The 23,389-nt window shown below is 42.5% G+C and overlaps 2 protein-coding genes and 1 long non-coding RNA gene across 6 annotated transcripts in view; 1 reads left to right on the plus strand and 2 right to left on the minus strand.

Annotated features, from left to right (window-relative positions):
• Window positions 1-18,505, plus strand: part of hspa12a (heat shock protein family A (Hsp70) member 12A) — a 53,856-nt gene extending 35,351 nt beyond the window's left edge. For 2 of the 4 annotated variants that reach the window (XM_085800844.1, XM_085800843.1), the window contains exons 7-12: window positions 1,572-1,743; window positions 7,831-7,917; window positions 8,735-8,839; window positions 9,410-9,668; window positions 13,132-13,235; window positions 16,926-18,505. In XM_085800844.1, the coding sequence (XP_085656970.1) occupies window positions 1,572-1,743; window positions 7,831-7,917; window positions 8,735-8,839; window positions 9,410-9,668; window positions 13,132-13,235; window positions 16,926-17,557 (1,359 nt within the window). In that variant the 3' untranslated portion in view covers window positions 17,558-18,505. The remainder of the gene's footprint in view (window positions 1-1,571; window positions 1,744-7,830; window positions 7,918-8,734; window positions 8,840-9,409; window positions 9,669-13,131; window positions 13,236-16,925) is intronic. The other 2 variants (XM_085800845.1, XM_085800846.1) reach the window with 1 other exon arrangement.
• The window catches only part of LOC146973858 (core histone macro-H2A.2-like), a 248,522-nt gene continuing 226,502 nt past the window's right edge, over window positions 1,370-23,389 (minus strand). The window contains exon 9 of the mRNA XM_085800850.1: window positions 1,370-1,385. Within this exon, the coding sequence (XP_085656976.1) occupies window positions 1,379-1,385 (7 nt within the window). The 3' untranslated portion in view covers window positions 1,370-1,378. The remainder of the gene's footprint in view (window positions 1,386-23,389) is intronic.
• On the minus strand, window positions 18,632-18,983 carry LOC146973859 (uncharacterized). Its single transcript, XR_015037787.1, has 2 exons — window positions 18,854-18,983; window positions 18,632-18,813 (listed from the first exon to the last, which is right to left on the minus strand). It is a non-coding gene; the product is annotated as an uncharacterized LOC146973859 (long non-coding RNA).

The following is a 23,389-nucleotide window of genomic DNA, read 5'->3' on the forward strand; positions in this document are numbered from 1 at the left end:
AGATCAAACCTGATTAAGTATATTAGTAAACTCATTATTCGGCCACTCTGAGCTCGGACCTCCGGACCAAAACAGCTGTTTCCTCCTGTGAGAGGTTTGGCCTCTGGCGTCGCTGTCTCCTCCGTCCATGTCAAAGTATAAAATGACAAACTTGCAGTGCGCATCACCCGCGGCGCAGTTAAAGGTGAGGAGAGGAGCTCCTTTGATTGGTGAAGATCCGAATCGGCTGTGTTAATCCCACTTCTCCTCCTCCTGTCTCCCTCCCGCCCTCTCTCCTCCCCCTTTGCCGTTTGCGCCGGTGGGAGGGACGAGGGGAGGGATTGCGCTGGTCTAAATCTGACTGCGTGGCCCACCAATCTTGCGAAATGGACCTGGGCCACACCCCGTTGACGTGGCGAAGCTGCGCTGATGTTAGACTTCACCTGGTCTAAGAAACTAGGGCCCAAGGTGTCTAAGAAATATTGTGTCACAAGGCCCAAGGCCTGTTTTGTGAGGTCATCCATGACCTTTCACACCCAAGATTCAATCAGTTTAAGTGCTTTGTTGAGATACACAAGGCCTAAATCTCATTTTGTGAGGTCACTGTCACCTTGACCTTCATGATCTTTGACCACAAAAATCCAATGAATGCATCCCTTAGACCCAGTTTGTTGAACAAAACTCAACTAAAATGAAATGATGTTTCTCAGAATTTACAAAATTCCTCTCTTTGGGCTCCAGGTTAATCACAACCTCTCTTTTAACAGTAGAGTATGTCACGATTACTTGTTTTCACAATTAATCGCGGTATAAAACGGCACAATTAATTTATCGCAAAGATTCCTAAATACCGTCACTTTCCAAAAAAGATTATGTCGGAACAGATGTGCGCCAAAGTGAAGGTAAATGCACAGATACTGGTCCATTTACCTAATGTAGCATTGAATCGGTAGGAATTTAAAAGTTTGCGTGCCAAAAAACAAACAAAAAATGATTAAAATAAACTTAAACAATTGGTATAGATAATGACTTGAATAATTCAAACACTTCCCCTGGGGAATATAATTGGTCCTTAATGTTTGTGTAAATAATTAGCATTGCAATTATTTAGACTGTATTTGATTTTACGCATACACAGTGTTGTGAAATTAATTAATGCGTAATAATCGTGATAATCCTAATACCGTGATTATTTCTCTGACAATAATCGTACCAAGAAAATCTATAATTGTGACATCCCTACTGTAGAGTCTCCAACTTCTGCATCTGCTGGTCTCTCAATCAAAACAACATGAAAAGACAGTATCGGGTGATGTCATGAAATAGCATGGCTTCATGGGAGTTGTTCTTTTCCCAGCGCCTCCCAGTTTGGATTTCTTCACTGGCAGTGGTTTGGGAATCAGATGCTGTGATTCTAACCGTTAAAACACTGAATAAAGCAGTTTTACAGTTTTTCACTGACAGTGTTGCTGGACAGACGTTCAGCAGGTTCTTGTCTTGTAGAAACAAGACAACACAACATTATGGTTATGTCACCATCATGACAGTTATGTTGGAGAGATGCTATAAACAACTTTCCCTCCCCTGTGTAGTCTGGCCTGGTGTCCCGGGAAAACCCAGAGCAGCTGATCATCTCCTTGGAGCCCGAAGCAGCGTCGATCTACTGCCGCAAGCTCCGCCTCCACCAGATGGTGGACCTGGGGACCCAGACCTCCCAGAACGGCTTCAACCCCACGGAAAATGTAGGGGGCGGAATGACCCAAGGTAGGTCCTATCAACATCAACATCAACATCAACATCAGCATGAAGTGGTGACAGCTTCATGTCACTCTCCCAGTGTTTATCTCCTCTGACTCTGCACAGTCTTCACCACTAATGCTGCACTGAACGTGGAGTTTCTCTTTCCCTGCAGCAGCGTCACTGTAACAAACTGAATGTTGTGTCTTCATGTCACTGGAAACATTTTTTTCTTTCAAAGTCGTTTAAAGGCTCATTGACTTTTTTTTTTCTTCCAACCCTCACTCCTTTTTTGTTTTACATTCTGTCCCACACATAGGAAGTTCACATTATTTGCATCAGCAGTTTTATGACAGACTTTCTCTGTGTTTTAAATTATGGTGAGATTCCTGATTTTAAAGCAGGGCAGCACTAGGAGTGTGTTTTTTCAATCACATACTGTATATAAATGTAGTAAATTGTTAGCTTTACACAACCAGTCGGTCGATCAATTACATAACACAACGTTCTTTGTAAAATAAACAAAAAAAGCCCACATGTGCTTGAGCTCAAACAGTTGGATTTTAATTTTATTTTTTCCCCAAGTGTATTTTTTGGGCATTTTTTTCCTTTATTTGATGGCATAGTGGAGAGAGACGGGAAATGGGGAGGCAGAGAGAAGGGGAATGACATGCAGTAAAGAAAGTGGGAATCAAACTGGGGCCAATCGCTGCATCGCTACGGACACAGTGAAAAGTAAAGCTTTCACTTTAACACACAACAACATCACAAAGGTCTTAAACCGAGGTTGACCAAAGATGCATAATAAAGTCGATTGAGCTTTCTTTGTAGCAGCTGAACACAAATCAGTAGGTCCACAGAACCTGCCAAGATGCACTAAAAAGTCTTTGGCAGCCATAATCTAACACAAACATGAGGTCGACATTTTGATATGAATGTGCAATTTTGGCTCTGTTTTTGTGATTTAGAGTTTGAGATAAAGTATGAGGTCCTCTATGTGGAGTATGAGCCCAATAAAAAGTCTTGGTGGTGCTATTGAGTCATATTTCCCCGCCCATTTACAATATCCTTACTAGGGGTGGAGAATACTGCAAAATTTGGTATCGATCCAATACCAAATAAATAAAGGGCCAGTATTACTGATACCGCTGATACCGATACCGATACTTTTTACTTAGAAAAGTAGTTTATCTACTTTTGTGTAGGGGAGAGCAACGCATCATAATAAATTGAATGCATCATCAGATTTTAATTAAATGTGATGCATTTATGTGATGACACCGCCCTGGCCCTGGCCATCATGTTTTACTCTTCATTTTACAGTTAGGTTGGGCTATGAGAGTAGAAGCAAGTAGTTGCATGCAGATGTGTTCAGGAGGGAACTCTTATCACACATATAAGGTTCAAGTAAAAGCCAGACTGAGACGGTGGGCGAGTTGAGTTTGCTGCCCTCAGGTCTTGAGGGAGTCAAAGTAATGAGAGGACAGGATGTCTCTCTGTGGGTTCATGTTAAATTAAAATGCCACGGCCACCAGACCTGAGGGCTCGAGGTTCAGACTGTAAAAACAAGTGTAATGAACAGGAAGTGTAGAAAAAGATCAGTTCAGAGGCAGAAACTGTAAAACTGGTCAATGTTGCCTTATTCAACACATAGAGAGAAGAGACAGAGCCTGTAGTCCTTTGTTTTTGATGGCTTTATAAATCATGGGTCCTGGTTATTAAAACCAGAATAATCCACATTTAATCTGTAGTTAGAGATAAAAAAAAATGCCTCTATTAATTCATTCATTCATTTGTATCCGATTAATGAACATTTTCTTTTGTCAGCTTTAAAACCAGATTTTCCTTCCCTGCTTCATTGACCCACAAGATGCGTTGTTATATTTAAGATGGATTGTGTCCTTCAGATCAGGAAGAGGAACAACTCAACACAAAGCTTCACTGGGTGTGAAACATTGATAGAATAGGTGTTCCAAACCATCTGGTAATGTTTCACTTTATGTTGCAAAGATACTGTATGTGTAGTTACAGTGGATCTAGTGAGGAAGATTTCAGGACCTGGTGGTTGTTGAGTAGTTAATGAAGATCTTCAATCATATGAGAACAGACCAGTACAATAACTACATAATAATCTCTGTTCATTTCCACTGCATCTGCAGAGCTGGGGAGATAAAACAGTTCCACACTGGATATAAATGATCACAATTTTAGTATTAATCAGGGAGAAGTGAATTCCACAGTGTTACCTCCAGAGCTTTGAACCAAAACCACGAACCAGAGCTGAATAACTAAGATAAAATATTAATTATGCTTTCTTAATGAGCTCTGAGCCACTGGATGCAGTCATGTCAGAGACATCTAGGTTTTACTGTCTCATTACATCTCCAACCCACACTGCACCTTTTTCTCCTCGTTTTACTTTGGTTCATTCGGTGTTGATTTAGTTTGTTTTCTCTTTTCCGCTGCTCTAATATCTCATTCAGCAGCTTCACTCCACTTCATCAGCTTATTCATCTGATCCAACAGTGTCTAAACAGCAGAGCTACTTAAGTCTACATCATGTTTCTAATGTGATCAGTGAACAGACAGAGATCAGGATTTTATTACATTATAACAGAAACAGATTGAAGGCAGCACTTATCTCCTGGGTCAGATGATGGGCTGGCTGTGTTGATGTCATGTTGTTGGATGATCAGTGTGATGTCATGTTGAGTGGAAACCTCTCTCATGCCCTCTGTGTGTGAGCTGGGACCTTTTTGTTCCATCTTAATTGTTTCCTCTGTGTCAAAGGAAATGTCTTTCTGGCAGGTCTTCCTGTTATCAGCCAGCTGACCTCAGGTCAGCCGACCTTACTGTACTACAGCCTGTTGATGGTAGACAACTTAAAACACCATTCTCTCTTCAGTCATTTTTAGTCCGTTTGTTTATCCTCAATGTCATTTAAGGTTAAAAACTAACCAAGTCATCAGAACCTGAGGAGTTATTAATATCCTGTATATATTATGTCATGCTGCCTTTTTAGAGAGTCAGAGTGGGGTTCTTGAACCTGCCAGGGTCTGGACCAGGGTTCAACAGAGAGCTGCATATTTCAGGGAAGTGTTTTATTTGTGGATACTAATGATAAACTTGGCACAAATACTCTTGGGGTATATTACTATTTTTATAAAACATGTAAGCCACTGAAAAATTCAAAATGAACGGCATCTATTTGTAAGAAGTTCATCCGCTATTTTCTCATGTGAATAATTCAGGTGTTGAACAGTATTGAAGGAAAGATTTAATACACTATTAAAGTGTACAAATCAGAAACTGTGGCTTAAAGGGGAAGTGCAGATCCTGTCTTCAACTCTGGGACCCTGCAGAAAAACAAAGAAGCACAGAAGAGACTGAGGAGGGGGATCAGGGAGGCCCAGTGGAGATCCAAACAACACATAGAGGAGCACTTCAACAACAATGACTCCCACTCAGTGTGGCAGGAGATAAAAACCATCACTGTCTACTAAGACAACTGAGCAGCCTCGAGACCCACAAACGACACTCCTCCTGATTCCCTAAATGAGTTCTTCACTTGTTTTAACCAACAAAACAAACACTACAACATCCAGCCTGCACCACCAGAGAGGGACCACCCAATGAAGCTCCAACACCACCATGAGGAGACTCCAGGCATTTATCAACAAGTTCCTCAGATGAATCCTTAGAATACGCTGGCTGAACATGGTAGCCTGTAGAGGTAGAGATCCTCCAAAGACGCTGGAGTTTGGTTGGTCATACCCTTCGCAAACCTGCATCAAACATTACAAGTCATGCCGTCTTCTGGAATCCACAAGGGAAAATTCAAAAGACCAAGAAACACCTGGCGCCCTGACCTGGATGCAGATGTGAAGAGGTCTGGCCAAACATGGGGGCAGTTGGAGAAGCCGGCCCAGGACCGGGATGCCTGGAGGGTTCTTGTTCGTGGCCAATGCTCAAAGTTGGGCAGTTGATGCTAGTAAGTACCACCAGGTCAGTCGCCATCAGGAAAGCAGTAGGACCGGATTGGATCTCCAGACGGATCGTTAAAGGAGAATTCCGGTCATTTTTGACCCCTAAATCGTTGTCCTGATGGTCACCCAGAGCAAAGAACGTGACTAAAATTGATGCAATGAGTTACACCATGGCTACCCGGCGCAAGGGATAGCAACAACGCTAAACTATGGGGTCAATTCTTTCAACCGCAACAAACACTCAAAAAACAATCAAATGTCTATGGTACATGACTGGAATCCTTATGACACACCACTGAACTCATATAGTGTTCAGTATAAACAGTATAAACTTTGTGTTTTTGCATGTAGTCCCTCACCTCAGACAGCCGAACTCTGAAACATCCTGGAAAGACATTACTATCCGATCGCAGAGCGCCTGCTCTCCCCGCCACAAAAACAAACACTTTTTCCTTGTTGTGCTGATTTCTTTACAAAAATAAACGGTCGAGCAGTGTAGTGGTAATGTCCATAATATCTCCCACCGTTTATTTTTGTAAAGGAAAAAAAAATTGCCCCCATAGGTTAGCGTTGTTGCTATCCCTAGCACCGTCTGGCCATGGTGTAACTCTGGTTTGTCTGCATCAATTTTAGTCGCGTTTTTTGCTCCCCCCAACACTGTGTGACCATCAGGACAACGATTTAGGGGTAAAAATGACCGGAATTCTCTTTTAAGGCTTGTGCTATCACCGTCCTCAATCTCTCAATTAAACAGTCTGTAAACCATCACTGTACCCAAGCAAACCACAGTGAACTGTTTGAAGGACTAGTGCTCAGGTGTTCTAACCTCCATCATTACTAAATGTTTTTAGAGACAAGTTCTCTCTTGCATAAAAAGCTTCCATCCCTGATGGTCTCGATCAAAACCAGTCCGGATCGCAATGACACATTGTCCTGCATTCAGGACAATAATTCCACATAAACCAGTTCCAAAACTGGCCAATGTGGGTTTTGGCAGTTTACTATGCACTAACGCTGTACTTCCTCAGAAACAGACTGGAAGGCCACACCTCAGCCACTCTGACCCTGAACACTGGAGCACCACGGGGGTGTGTCCTCACTCCTTTCCTCTGCTCCCTCTTCACATATGACTGCTCACCCATTCGCCCCACTAACACTATTACAAAACTGGTCAGTGACACAGTGCAACACTGTAGTAAGACAACAACAACGAGATATCCTGCAGGGAGGAGATCCAATGTCTGGTACAGTGGTGTAACCAACCTGGATTTAAACAACAAAAAATACAGAAATGGCAACTAGACTTGTATTTGTCTGGGAAGATGTGTCGCCTCTTGCTAGACTAGCTAGTGCGGACTAGTGAAACTTGTTGCGTACGAACTGATGAAGCCCCTTGGATAAGAGGCGAAACGTCTTCCCAGACAAATACAAGTCCAGTTGCCTACGATTCAATTTGCCCAGAAAATTCCACTACTAAAGACTGTTTATTGATGTTTTTAATTATAATGATTATAGTCTTAAACCTGAATAGACTAGCCTAGCACTAGTGTGAGTTAGCTCTCCAAGCTCATATGAAGAAACAAAAGACTGTCAACTCTTTCACAACTTTTGGTTCATCATTTATAATGTGTGTTGTGTTTCAAGCAGAAATGTTCACATGACATATTAGAAATTGTTCAAATGAAGCTTTGTGGGGTGAATTTGTGTATATATCTAAAACATGGATTAAATTGCAAAATTCTTTCAAATCTGTCCCATGGGTAAAATTCAGAAGTGCAATATACGTTACCTGTGTTATAAATGGCTTCCGTCTTAAAATTTGGGAATTTCAAGGGGCTAATGTGATTTTTCAGATGAACGATCAATCAGTGTTGGTGCCTGTGCTGCATTATGATGTGTTGTCCTTGAGGCCTTGACTCATCTTTACAGCAGACTGTGTGATTGTGTGTATTATTGCAGTGCAGCTCTTCTTGACTCCGGTCAGAGTCAGACTTGCTCTCGGTGTGGTGATATAACTCAGCCTGCTGCTTGCCTCACACACCACCTTGTACATGCACACAGCTTCACACAGCAGAGCGTCACGCCTTCCTCACACTCACCAGAACATTCTTTCTCTGTTAACAACCAGCCAAGGAGCATGTCCGTCGCAACCGGCAGAGCCGCACCTTTTTGGTGGAAAATGTCATAGGGGAGCTTTGGTCGGAGCTGGAAGAAGGTAGAGTCTTGATCTTTTACTCATCTCTTATGATTTCCGTTTCCTTTCCAGGGGGGTAACTGCTCCTGCTCTTACTGTGCTGCCAAACTGTAGATATTAGAACACAGAGCATGTTGTAACCTAGAGATCATAGAAAATCTAACATTTTACAGAAATAATGTGTATATTTTATGTCTTTTGAACGAACGTACAGTACAGACGCCTGCATGTCTCTGCTTTACCTCCCTGCTCCCTGAGGTTTATTTCTAAGTTCTTTGATGGGTTTTGTTTGGGTTTGTGACTGCCTCTGTCAGCTGTGATGGCAAGACTGACTTACACTTTACTAAGCTGTGGGTCAGAGAGCAGCAAACTGATCAGTCAGACAACAAAGGTGATGTCCTAAGGAGTCACAAGTGTTCTCACTTTCAACACTTCCAATATTTCACCTCAAATTAACGTCCACGGAAATGCACATATGAAATGACTCAACAGCTTGGTTTGCAACCTGCTGAGCATGTGTATGGATGATGTGTAATGGCTTGGGCTCTGCTCAGAATCAGTCATGAAGTGAAAGTGTAGAAGTGAAAGCTTCTCATTTTCACCAGAGCAAGAAATCCTCATTTATATTTGTGGGTTTCTGGGACATCTAGCTGTAATCTCTTCAGATGTCACCTCGTATGTGTTGGACAGTGTGTTTCTTCAGTCATCATGTCACTGAGCTGCTGGGATGTAACAGAGAAGAGGGGTGTGTGCAGATCAGAGCAGTGAATCCAGTCAGGAAGTAAGCTGATAGGTCACTGCACACACACTGCTCCATCTCTGTGTGTTCTCTGCGCAGGTGACCGTTACGTGGTAGTGGACTGTGGTGGAGGGACAGTGGACCTTACTGTCCACCAGATCCGGCTCCCAGAGGGACATCTGAAGGAGCTCTACAAGGCCTCAGGTGAGAGAACCAATAACTTGATCAATCAATCAATCAATCAATCAATCAATCAATCTTTATTTCAGATTGAAATCACTCCATGTAAAATACAATACTAGAGACGGACACACAAGACAACAGGATAAAAAAAAAAAATTATAATAATAATAAAAAAAACATAAAATAACCATGTCTAAAAGACAAGCTAGCTACATCGAGGGTAGGTTAGCTTCCTATTTCAAAGTAAAAGCACAAATTCTATCGTCATGGTTTTCTGTATGTAAAGGGCAATGGGTGTTTTAATTTGTGAAAGTAACAAATTGAATTGAAGGCAACTGGACTATTTGTCTAGGAAGACGTTTCACCTCTTATCCAAAGGGCTTCATCAGTTCACAACGCATCGGTCTGACTAAACTGGACTGGACCAGATTATGAAGGTGGACTAGTCCAGTTGCATTCGATTCAATTTGTTGCCCAGAGAATAAATGAAATGAAATAAATACACATGTCAGTGCTATGTTGTGCTATGATGTTCCTTTATCCTGCTTTGGGTAGATCTCAGTCTCAGTCACAGTCCCCTTTTCCTTCCAGGTGGCCCCTATGGCTCCATCGGGATCGACTATGAGTTTGAGAAGCTGCTGTGTAAGATCTTTGGTCAGGACTTCATCGACCAGTTTAAGATCAAGAGGCCGGCCGCCTGGGTGGACCTGATGATTGCATTTGAGTCTCGGAAGAGAGCGGCAGCCCCCGACAGAACCAACCCCCTCAACATCAACCTGCCTTTCTCCTTCATCGACTACTACAAGAAGTTCAGGGGCCACAGTGTGGAACACGCCCTGCGTAAGAGCAAGTGAGTACAACCAGAAAACCAGACACACAGCCACCATGTTGGAATGATTGTGTATTTTTGGCAGGAAAATTTGGAAATGTGACATTTCATATTAGTTTATTATATTGGGACATACTTGAGTTTACAGATGAACTGATGAGGGGGGGGCTGGCAAGCAGCACAAAGAGTAGACATGCTATCAGATGCTCCTCTGTGTCAAATTGTGAAATAGATTTTGACAGTCTCTGATCTTATGTATAGCTGGGTCGGCTCAGATATTTTTTTGACTTGTCCTATGATAATGTCCCTGAAAAATCCAAAGACATCGAGCTGCTTCCACCAGCATCAGCTAGTGCTCATGCTAATGCTAACACAGGAGCAACTCTACCAGCAGAGCTACAGGTGATGACATGAATGACTTGCCATTGATGTGGGAGAGTTTGATACATCCATACAGACACTTCAAGCTCCCCAAAAAAAAAGAAAACTAGTGGAGAAGGTGGAGTCTCTGAGGAGCAGGCTCTGGAATAGGAGAACTGTCAAATATGCTTGGAGGCAACAGTATTAAGGTTACTTGCATATCTGAACAAGAGGAAGGAGGCAAACCAACTGAATTTGTCCAGACTCTACTCCCAAAACTTCCAGGAGCTCAAACTGTAGTTCTAGATGCTGCAACAGCTGGAGTACAGAGGCAAAAACGTCTTCTGTTTCCAGCACTATGCACCAGAGGATATTCAGCAGAATTCTGTGATTCCCAGATTGGGTGGAGCACAGCCTCCTCCTCCCAGTGAGGCTTCAGATCAAACATCAGGACCAGTTCAAGTGATTCAACACACTTGGTGAGGCAGACTCTGTTATGACAAAACAATTATACTACCACAAAAACACTGAAAAAAAAATGTATGGCTACGTCATTTTGGAAATTAAGATGAGAAAATGGAAATCTGTTTCATATTTGTGGAGCTGTGTTCCTGATCAGTCTCACTTAGTGTGAAGACTGGAGACGAGGGAACAACTGTTGTTGTGTGTAGCACAGCCCTCTGCCAGAACATTACAGCTTCACTATAGTAAGTTAACCACACCCTGAGTCTAGTTTCACACTGAGCACACAGACATGTTTACAAGTTAACCCACATGTACAGACTCACTGTACATAATCCCTATAGTCATAGCAGTAGGTTCGTTACCTTTATTTGTCGGTGTCGGTACGAGCCAAGCGGCGAGCTGCTCAGAGCTAAGCTACGGAGGCTAATCTGATTTCTTGGTTTCCCTCATCAAACTCATCAAATACACAATCCAACAACTCCAAAACGCTCTGGTGGACAAGTTGTGACCTGCACATTCACCACACTATGAGATAGTAACAGAACGTTACGAGTTGTTTTAGAGGTAAATTCATGCAAAACCGCTGATGCACGTTGCCTTCAGGGACAGTTTTTCAGCAAGCAGTCTCCGCATTTGCCTCAAAAACAACTCTATCTGGTAACTTTCTGTTATTATCTCATAGCGTGGTGAATGTGCAGGTCACAACTTGTCCACCAGAGCGTTTTGGAGTTGTTGGATTGTGTATTTGATGAGTTTGATGAGGGAAACCAAGAAATCCCATGAGCCTCTGTAGCTTTAGCTCTGAGCAGCTCACCGCTCAGCTTGGTCGTTCTAAAAACAGCTTGCACCGACAATTAAAGGTAACAAACCTACTGCTATGACTATAGGGATTATAGCAATGGGCCAGTTTGAGAAAATGTTAAACTATCCCTTTAAAGGGACAACGAGGAGTTTTGGTTCACACTACATTTATGAGCCTCAGCGCGCACCGTAAAATTCTTTGACCGGCGCAAGACGGACTTGTGTTTTCATTCATCAATAATCAAAGTCAGAGGTTCAAAGAGGTTCACATACCGTCGTAGTTCCGACCATAAACGGCGATTCAGCTGCGTTATTCTCACGAAACCGAAAGTAAGGAAACGCTGGTCAACTCGACCAGCATTTCCGCCACCACTAATAATAACAAAATAACGATAGAGACAGAACGATATATTTATCGAAAATGGGCCCATTAACAAGTGTGGGTAGCGGAGATTCATCCACATTAACGTGAGACTTTTTTATAACCTAATAGAAACTCCTCGTTGTCCCTTTAAATGATTATATTACTGGGATGTAAAAACAGTAATCTAATGTAAACCTGAATAAATAGATTTCTTGTATTGTATAACTTAATTAAACCAGAGCCCAGCTAAATTCAGTAGCTAGGAACAGTCTCCACCTGGTTCCATATTATTGTAATGTGATGTACAATACAACTTTACTGTTCATGACTATTCATTTATCTAGATCCACAGGGATCTAACATTACATGAGTAAAGTTTCACACATTAATTTGTACATCCATGTTTTCTTCAGACATAGCTCATAAGATGAACAGAAGCAGGCTAAACTGATGGAAGAGGCCATATAGCGGTAATAAGTCAGTGGCAGACAGGGAGGACATTAGCAGTGACATCACTCTTCACTTTCAGCCATTAGCCAGTAGTAAAAGGACTGAGGTCTGGGACTTGTGGTCCCAGACCTGGAGTCTAGATTTTAATGGCCCAGCCTCATTGTCTGGCTGAAACTGGAGCCTCAGAGCTGCTCTGACACCTGACTGGAAATACTCCATCTGTCTCCACATGCTGAGAGCCTTTGGCGGGGCCAACATTAACACTATCACACACTGAAGTGGACATCACACACTTACACACATGCACATATTTCACTGAATCACATAAATGGGATCATATCAGATGGAGATTACAGACTCTCTCCTCCTCCTGCAGACAGAGTCATGGTTGTTGGCCTCTAGAGACAGAGGCCTGAGGTAGAGAGGGAACAAATCAATGATCCTCTGAGCTGCCACTGCTCTTTACTTCAGGTTTTCAGGCTGCGACACACACTTCAGTGACTTATCAGGATATATTAATTCCAGTAATATGTTTCAAGCATTATTCATATTCATATTCATTATCCTGCGTGGCAACCTGGAGTTACTTTTGGTTGTACAAAAAAAGGTGGTGCAGCCACCTTATATACCATAATCTGGCTCAGATGTTTATTGTCTGTCATGGTCAGAATGTTTGGACAGATTCAGATATTTTACTGTCCTCCAGTGGAATAGTATCCTGGTTATGGGAACATGCTCAACAAATGTATCAGCAGATTTAAAAGACTGAGTCTGATGTGCTTGTACAAACACAGGAACACAAACTTTGAATCATTATTTCATATATTTTAAATATTTTTTATTTTCATAACGCTGATGAAGTAGACAGCAGCAGACACAGCAGTGCACACCTCCAAATATTCTCTTTTTTAATGTGGAACAAGCCAGCGTTCCAGCAGTAAGCCTTTGTTATTGCCCCATGGTAAACAGGAGGACCATCCACCAGTAAGCCTTGTGATGTCAGTTTGATCTTTTCACCGCTAACCGCTCTTCTCTCCTCTCCAGTGTGGATTTTGTGAAGTGGTCGTCACAGGGGATGCTGAGGATGAGTCCAGATGCCATGAACTCCCTGTTCAAGCCCACCATAGACCACATCATCCAGCACCTCAGTAAGACACACTGATATCACCAACACCTCAACACACTGTCACAGACACACATCTGTCAGCATTCCATAGCAACAACATCAATCAGATGTCTAATAGTAAGAAAAACTCCTACACCGCATTTAAGACCCACTGTGGCCTGATTTGTGTTAAAGGGATACGGCAACATTTGGCCATTTTCTTCCGCCTTTTTACGGTCTTCTTCTAGTCCTTCATACTTTGTGCTATTTCAACAATTCATATATCAAAACGTGCAGCTTTTTTTGAACTTTATCGGCATTACTTTTCTCTTTTTAACTATTTATACTTTTTCAAATATTTAACTTTTTCTGATTTTTTTCAGCTTTATAATGTGTGTGTGTTGCGTCTAACGAGCAGAGCCAGAGTGGTGTCAGAGTGGATAGAGGCAAAAAAACATTCTAGAGTTTTTCTGGCTAAACTGTCAGCACGGCCACAAATTAAACTCTAGACAAATTATTTTCTCCAGTTTTGTAGCCACACTTGTCTTCTGGCTAAAATTCTGGTCAAAAATGCAAAGAGACTTAGATAATAATTTTAAATATTTTTTAAATGCAGCCAGGGAGCTCTCTGCTCCCATTCAGCTCAATGCATTTTTTTCACATCAGCAGGAGAAGGAGCTCAACTTTGTAACTTGCTGTTAAGTGCTTTTTAATTCATTTTAATTCACCAAAAAATAGTCACAGGTCACAAAAAAGTCCTCTTCTTGCTTGGTGTGGCTAATTTCTGCACTTTCCTTACTTTTTTTTTAAGCAGCATTGAAAAATCTCACATTCATCAAAGTCTCAACCTCTCTTCGTCACAACTCCACTGTAGTGTAGGGGTTAGGGTGGATGCTTGCCAACCCTAAGGTCACTGGTTCGAATCCAAGGGAAGAACTCTTGTTATGTTATGTTGAATTCTGCTCTCCTCCCCCGCCTTCAATTGGTTACAGGTGTTTGTTATCTCCTTGATTACTCATACCAGTTTGCAGCACATCATCACATTACAATGAATGACAACAGTCTTGAAAGCAGTGTGCTCTCTGTAGCCGAGTGGCAGAGTAAAGGTTTAGTGATCATATGGTCATGGGTTCGATTCCTGCCTCAGTCTTTTCACTTCATTGCTTGACTTTTGATTCCAATTATTCAGCTGTCATTGGACAGTCTTTGATTCCTCATAGTATAAAGCTCATTGTAACTCAGGTTCTCTGTGGCCATATGGTTAGTGTGTTAGGTGTTGTGCTATTTCAACAATTCAAATATCAAAACGTGCAGCTTTTTTTTTAACTTTATCGGCATTACTTTTCTCTTTTTAACTATTTATACTTTTTAAAATATTTAACTTTTTCTGCAAATTAAACTCTAGACAAATTATTTTCTCCAGTTTTGTAGCCACACTTGTCTTCTGGCTAAAATTCTGGTCAAAAATGCAAAGAGACTTAGATAATAATTTAAAATATTTTTTAAATGCAGCCAGGGAGCTCTCTGCTCTCATTCAGCCCAATGCTGAGAGTTCTCCACAACATGCCTATGTCTGTGCTCTCTGTGGCAAAGTGGCAGAGTAAAGGTTTATTGATCATGAGGTGATGGGTTCAATTCCTTACTTTTTTTTTTAAGCAGAAGCCAGTGATCCTCTTATCAAAGGTTTTCTTTACCCCTCACATACTGTCTCTGTCTGTAGCCTAGTGGTTAGCTTGCTGGTCTGGAGACCTGAAGATTGCCGGTTTAAATCTTGCCTCAACAACAATTACAGTGAATTATTTTCCCAGTTGTCCTCTGTTGACTTCTGATAACTTGCTTCATGTTGAAACTGCTGCTCTCAGCCTGAAATTCACAGAAATTTTCATTCTAAGTCATTCAAGCTTGACTCTCAAGCTTTCTTGATGTTGACAGTGTGAAGATCATTAACAGACAACAGTCTCTGCAACTGTGTGTGCACTGTGGCCTAGAGGCAGAGTGGAAGTCTAATGACCATGAGGTTGTGGGTTCGATTCTGACCTTGGTCAAACATTTGTATGGTGATCACTGCTTGCACTATTTGCTAATTCTGCAACAGCGTTCAGTTGCTATCAGCAGTCACACCATTTCCATTCTTGGAAATGCTTTTTCTAGTTTTTATTTTTTTTTACGTGTCTTGTCTCACTCCCGAGTTCATGACAAGCAGATAGACACCATCCTTTCGACTGTGCGTGCAGTAACAAGGGAGATACAAGCCTGTATTGCCCGTAATTAGCTTAGCTCAAACGCTGGAAGTGCATAGGTAGTGTTAGCCTGACTCCACCTAACATCATCAGAGAAACTCTTCAGCAACTCTAAACAGAAACCGGCGGTCAAATGCCGGTAACGGGACGAGATCGGTCAAAGCGGAGGGTTCAACCAAAGACGGTTTATTTTGGTTCAAGCTAGCTACATCGAGGGTAGCTTAGCTTCCTATTTCAAAGTAAAAGCGGTGTTTTATTTTGTGAAAGTAACCGGAAGTGCGTTGGTCACAACGGCTAGCTTGAGTAGCGCCGAATTTGTCTGAATAAAATTGTAAACAGCTGGTACTAGCGTTTGAGCTAAGCTAATTATGGGCGATACGGCTCTATCTCCCTTGTTACTGCACGCACAGTCGAAAGGATGGTGTCTATCTGCTTGTCATGGACTCGGGAGTGGGGCAAGACATGAAAAAAATTTTTTTGCCGTATCTCTTTAACTAATGCAAACTACACAGCATACAATATCTGGTTTCAGGAAGAGAGTCTTCCATCACTGTCAAGTGACGTTAGTCGTGGCAGTTATAAATGAACCCAGTCGGAGTTGAAGATGTTAGAATGGATGTGATTTTATGGTTTTATAGAGGAGAGGTGGTGTCTTTCTAAACCAGGCACTAATCCACTCCTTCAAACTCACCATGGGAGTGTGTAAAAAGAAAAAAAAACACTTTCAAGTTGTTTTACAGGTTCCTTAACATTTGGTGATAGTTGGTTATTCACTTCTTTTCCTACTGCCTTGTGGAATACCATATATACTGTATATACAGTATATATATATAGCAGCTATTAGAGCCACTTAAATGTCTCTGTGTGACAGACAAATAACAGCATTTACATGCACCTTCACTCTGCTGCAACAATACCTGCATTACAGTTGAACTGAACTTGTGAACTGTTTAACTTAGATTAAGTCAAACTGAACTATTTTAATTTCCAGTTTAATAAAACGCAAGTTGTTGTAGTTAAAGTCAGGCGATCACACAGGTTTAAAATAAATGATACGTTTCTCAGTTGTCTCAATGTGCCTCCTGTCTGATCAGCTGATAACTCACAGTTGTTGCACAGTTCAAACCAGTTTTCAGAAACAATAAGAGAGAAGAAACCCTAAAGAGTAACTAGAGTCTGACATGACGAGGAGAAATCTGCTCACTGATCTCCTGCAGGTAAACATGAATACTGTGTGTCCAGAGAACTAGTGCATGTTAATGAATCCCCAGATCACCCACATGACCTGGTTTCTCTGAGTAACCTGGTAACATAAGTGCAGATCAGTGAATCCACATCCTGCAGAGACTGTGGCTCAGGAGGTGGAACTAGCAGGCTCATATCTGATGTGTCACTAAGTAGATCAGTCATCCTCCATCACCCACACTCTGTCCTTCTTGTGATACAGCTACAGTCACCGCTTCACTCACAGAGATTCTGTTCTTCTCCTCCAGCCGATCTCTTTGACAAGCCGGAGGTGAGCGACATCAAGTTCCTGTTCTTAGTGGGAGGTTTTGCCGAGTCGCCCCTGCTGCAGCACGCCGTCCAGAACATGCTGCAGGGCCGCAGCCGCATCATCATCCCGCACGACGTCGGCCTCACCATCCTCAAAGGTGCCGTGCTGTTCGGCCTGGACCCCAGCGTCATCAAGGTGCGCCGCTCGCCCCTCACGTACGGCGTGGGCGTCCTCAACCGCTTCGTGGAGGGCAAGCACCCGCCGGAGAAGCTGCTGGTGAAGGACGGCACGCGATGGTGCACCGACGTTTTCGACACCTTCATCGCCGCCGACCAGTCGGTGGCGCTGGGCGAGTCGGTGAAACGGAGCTACACGCCGGCCAAGCCGTCCCAGCAGGTCATCGTCATCCACGTCTACTGCTCCGAGAAGGAGAGGGTGGGCTTCATCAGCGAGTCCGGCGTCAGGAAGTGCGGCACGCTCCGCCTGGACGTGAGCGGGACGGAAAGCACGGCGCCGCGCCGAGAGATCCAGACGCTCATGCAGTTCGGCGACACGGAGATCCGGGCCATGGCGGTGGACGTGTCCACCGGACGCACCGTCAAAGCCAGCATTGACTTCCTGAGCCATTAAGTATTTAGCCATGAAGAGAGCTGATGTAACAGAAGGAGAAGAGGGAATCAAAAAGGAAACATAGCTCATCCACGCAGGTGATACTGAATAATAAAGGGCAGTAGACAGTTTGAACGACATTGGACTGTAGAATCAGTGTCATGACCAGGGAAAGAACAGGTGTATGTTACATTCATCACTTCATCTCATATCAGTACTTTATTTGCTGACCAGCTCCATAACAACCCCCCCTGCTGCTGAGGCTGTAGCTTTGTCCAGTCAGGTTTCAGAGATCCTACGCTTGATCATTTCCGAGCCATAATATATTTACAGTAAAGCTTTGGAAACCTTCCCTCTGCATCCTCACGGTCTGACGGTTTAATGTTCCTACACTCACATTCAGCGTACATCTCTCCGTGCTTCAGTCTGTCCGGTGTTGCAGCAGATCATTGTTATCTCGGTAACGACGCTTTGGTAATATGTGCACCATAAAATGTGTGATTAAAGTCTGCGAAGGTCATAATAACGTAGCATCAGCTCTGATGGAAGCTCAAGCTCCACTTCACCACAGCTCTAAGGGCCATCCCAGTGGTTTTGCATGATTAAGCCCTTCAACCAGTGTTAATAAGGCGCAAAATACATCGCACCGCTGCCCGGTTCACCACCTCCACCAACACAGTAGTAATAGTGATTCTCAATGTTATCGCATCCTAGAACTGTATGAAACAACACTGACATACATGTACCACCTAATGAATTTGATTTGGTTCAAATAAATAATAACCACACCCAGGACACATGGAGAAACATCCTGTTGAAGATTAATAATAATCACTATCAGTTTAGCTCCGGTTTGGTCTCCACACTCTCTTTCTTCTCCAGTCGTACAGACAGACAGTCTGTCTGCTGCTGGACAGGTGGAGAACAGTGGGTTCAGCTGAAAGATGCTCAAATCCATTAGCTCTCTGTGTTGTTAGTACAAAAAATAATCAGAATGAGGATTGAAAGACAGCCGGCCCGACAGCTACATACAGATAGTTTGTTTTCTGTGAGTTGAGTTGATGACACTGCTTTTATACAAATTTCTAACAGATAGATTTTGTTTTCTTGTTGTGTTTTTGTTGCACTCATGGCAATGAATACTTCAGACAATAGAACAGACCTGATTTAGTGCCAGTCGCCATCAGAACAGCCACTGCTGGGCCTTCATACTTAATAATAATCAAGACAACCTGCAGAAATATTGACCCATGGTTCCAAATTTCAGTATTTCAGTCCTTTTGTTCCGAAGCTTGTCAATTGGTACCGTAAAGGTACAGAATTTTAAGGGAGGAGAGGAAATTGATCTAATCCATAGTTCGGAGAAAATCCAGTGATAGTGTCAAGTATCCTATTTCTAATCAATAGGCCAAATCATGCAAAGCTGCCAGTATGGTCTTTTAAGATTATCCACACATTCCAAGAATGTGGAACATGCTGCGAGTCCAATCTGACGAGTACAGTCATCAAATGTGCTTAATTGTTGCCTTTATTTGTTTATGCTTCTGATGATCACTTGAATATTTTGAAGCCAGGTGTGAGACAAACAATGAAGTATGTTTATTTCTGTAAATACAGTATTTAAATAATGTACAGATTTTTAGCATTGTTTCTGCAGCTTTAGAGCCAAGAGTATGGATGTGCGTGTGCGCGTGTGTGCATGTGTGCGTGCGCGTGTGCATGCTTTCACACGAACATCCCTCAACTTTTTTTTTTTGTTTCCTCACCAGCCTCGATTGCCTTGTTCATTCAAAACGAGAGACTGGATGCGCGTCGCCTTTTTTTCTCTCGAATGCATCTGTCCTTTAAAAAAAAAGCATTTCGATCGACACGTCCGCTGTTTATCGCAGCCGAGTCTGAATGTGTCGGCTCCTCCTCTCCATTCAGCCTGCAGCAGCAGTTCTGTAGGAAGTCCATTACGATCGATGACATATTCAGCAAAAAAAAATAGATCCCAAGACAGTCCCACTGCAGAGAACGTGAACCATTGAGTTTATTAGGCGGTAGAAAGGCCCATCACCAAGTTGAGTTTTAGTTCTTCAATAACAGAGTGCCTAGTGTGAATAAAATGTGATGTCAAGATTTAGAGCTTCCCCTCCCCCTCCTAACGATCTGTTTAGCTTTATACATGTGTGACCTCAGACGTAATCACTGAGAGTCACACGTCGCCAGCGTGTTCATGTACATCCGACGTCATGGTGGAGAAAGTGAACAGGCCTTACTGTGAGTCATCTCCTCTCCTGGTCAGTCTCTGTGATAACAGTGAGTGACCTTTGGTTTTGTTCTGTCCGTGGCGAAGCGTTGTGATGAAGGAAGGTGTGATAAGATGACAGCTTCCTTCACAGGTCGACGCTGTCCAAGTGATTTTCTGTTGCCACTGGTGACAGGTGTCAGTCTGCCTCAGAGTAAACTTCTGCAGGTCATTGCCTCCACGCACTCTTATCTGTCTGTCGTGTCAATATAAGGTCACATAGGGTTACTTTCCAGGAAACAGTCCCAGCTGACCGTCTTGGTCTGTCCCCCCAAAGTCCTTCAGGGTGAGACCAAAGTAGAGTGTGATTGTCAGATTATCTGTTGCCTTTAGGCCAACTGTGTCCATAAGTAAATCTACAGTACTGGCTGAAATGAAGACAATACGTTTGTTTCATTCAGAAAAGCTTCTGTGACCGCTCACCTTCCACTTGCATCATTCAGCACGTCGGCTTGCACTGAAACGTTCATTTGTGTGGAATGAGAACAATGCGCTTCCTTATTGTTTGTCAGTTTCAGATGGAGACTGGACTTCCTGAACACATCTGTCGCCATATCCTGTCACAACTCAAGGAAACATACAATGTTTACATTTTACACAAGAGCCTAAGCTAGCTAGGTATTTCAAACCTGAACGTGAAACATCCCATATCATATATCATGATAGATAAATACTGAATCGAATTAATACTGGAAGAGCTATTTTTTTATTTTATTTTATTTTTTGTCATTAGCTTGCTCGACTGCAGAATGAGGCCATGTAACGATTGAGCCATTGATACTGAAACAGCCGCCACAGACATGTGAGCGTCTCTGTGTCGTAGTGTTGTTGAAGATCTTAATTCTAACCACTTCTAAAAGCCATTTCCTCAGATCTGTTTTATTTGAACTGTGAATTGAAGCTCGTCCTGCCGGGCGTCCATGTACAAAGCTTGCACAAGCTTCAGTGCCCCGCTGTTTTCGGCACTCTTTCTGCAATGCATGTTTCGCATGTGTCACGACGTGGAAACGACTGAACGAGACTGCTATTGCTGGTTCGCCAACCGACGGCGGCGATGCTGATGCTGATGGTGATGGTGGTGTTTTCTGGAGGAACCTCACAGTGTTGGAGAGTGGTGTGTGTGTATGTGCGTGCGTGCGTGTGTGCGTGTGTGTGTGATACCCTGCCGCTTTCTGAACTGATGTAGTTAACGTTGATACTCAGAACTGATGGCAGCTCGTAACTATAGCAAGGCCGCACTTCATATACTTTACTGATGACTAACCTAATAACCTTTTATCCCTTCTGCATCTCTGTACCTGCTAAGGATAGATATCAAGTGGAAGGATTTAATAACACCGCAGTCTGTTGTCTCCTTGGTTACATAATTACATAATAACCTTGAGTATTATATGGTGCACACGACACTGTTATGTAGCAGCTTTATACTTAAAACGATGATAAAATCACATGAAGATATGTTTAGCTGACGTTAGCTTTCTCTTCTCAGCACGTGAGACACCGTTTGACACTTTGGCTGCAGTGTCAAACTCCTGGTCAACCAGTCTGAGGTCCGAGTGTTCAGTGGAAGTGATTTGAGGTAGCAGTCTAGCCAGCTTGTATTATGTATTACTATCTGCTTAACACTATCTAGAAAAATAATAGACAGTAGAAAAAAAATACCACTCAAAGGACTAAGCTTGTAGTTAGGATCTTTTCAGCCACTCTGGATCGCAACACAATGTACACTTTATTCTTTTAGTCCTTAATTGATAATGCAAACAGGTTTTGTCTGTTTTTTTTATGTTGAGTTTATTAAATGTCTTATTCTCTTGCAATTTTCACATAATAAAGGTTGTTTTTTTTAATTTATGGTATCACTGTCAAACTGTCACCAATAAAATGTACGTGTATTTCAAAGAACATTCTGGTGTGCCGTGTTTTCTGCTCAGTTTATACTGTTTTTTTGAAAGCCAAAGTACGGATAAAGTTCAACAAGAATGAAAGTATTCTCTTCCCATTGTGCACAGTCGTAGCAAACTCATCATACAAGCAGAAATGCATGGTGCAAGCTTTCTTACCTTGAAGAGTAGTGCTGGTACAACGTTTTTGATTTAGAGTCATCATCATTGGGCCTCTTTAAGTCCTTATAATTTGTCAGGGAGCCAAACTTCAGGGCAAAGGAGAGGTCCAACTCCCAAATAACTTTTCATCTTCTTACCATAACTTATTGTCCAGAGAGAATGAGATCTGTATTATATTCAGGGTCATTGTAGTCAATCAGGATTCTGACCTGCAGCCTTGTTCTGCTTCTGAACCTGATTTCTTCCCTGGAACAGTTTGTGGTAATTGGTCGCTTGACTTTTTTCATAATACTACAAGATGTTATAATATACTGTGTGAGCAGCCCTACATCTAAAGGGCAGATTGGAAGCTGCAGTAACCTGCTATTGGGAAGTGGTGAGGCTAAGGCTAGCTGGTTAGCATACTGACTTCAGCATGAGTAGCCTACTAAGTAGTTTCTGAGTAAATGGCTAAACCTCACCAGCAAGTCCCGACCCAAGGGGTTATCGAAAAATAGCATTCCAGTAAAGTCACAAAAACAGTAGTTAACATTGGTGTCCACCTCTGGAGACAGGGGGAGCATACGTCAGTCCGACTGCCCAAAAGTCCAACCGCTTATTTCTCTGACTACCCATTAATCCGAGTAATTCTACAGTGTTACGGTTGGGTTTAGGGTTAGGGTTACTTAAGTCAGAGAAATGGGAGGTCAGACTAATGGACGCAAAAATAAAGAAATGTATGGTCGGAGAAATGGGAAGTCTGAGAAATAGGTAGTCGGACAGATGTCATGCGTCTTGGAGACAGCTGTTGAGTAAAGGAATGGTGTTTGATTGTAATATTACATTTCCTTTAGTAAATAACCAGGTCTTAATGCTAATGTTGCATTTAGGCAAGACAAGGCAAGGCAAGTTTATTTGTGTAACCAATTTTTACAGTTTGTTTCAAAGGGCTTTATGTAACAATATCAAAACTTATAAATTGCACATTTCATGGGCAGGGTTATGAAAATGTAGCTAAGATTCATTTCAACAGCACTCTAACTGCAGCTCAAGCTGTCCAGAAAATCTTTAGCTGCCTCTTGAGTGCAAAAACACATCACACATGCAGTATGAGAAGACAGAATGATGAATGAAAGTTTTTTTTCTGCCTTTTCATCTTCACCAGTCAGATGGACAGCATTAAGCTGCCACTTAATGACCACAGAGAGCTTTACGCTATAGTCGCATTCATGCATTGAAAATTTCAGTCCAATCAGACCAGTGTCAGTCCACCCAGCCCTGTCCTGGTAGTCCCTATGGCCACAAGGGAGAGAGGAAAACTGAGATTCATTTGGCCATTATACTACAATTCAGTGTGTGGGAAAGTGGGAAAACCTGCTACACATAACTGCAGCCCACTGTGTCCCTCAGCTTTCATCACAGCACTAAGGTTGCTAATGCTAACACTAGTAGCCAGAATGAGACTATTCTTTGTCCACTTGATAATGTCAACACAACATGTTTTGTGGGGGTGACTTTGAA

The sequence above is a fragment of the Trachurus japonicus genome, chromosome 15 (genome assembly GCF_045865225.1).
Source record: "Trachurus japonicus isolate A0001 chromosome 15, Traja_1.0".
NCBI classification, from domain to species: domain Eukaryota; kingdom Metazoa; phylum Chordata; class Actinopteri; order Carangiformes; family Carangidae; genus Trachurus; species Trachurus japonicus.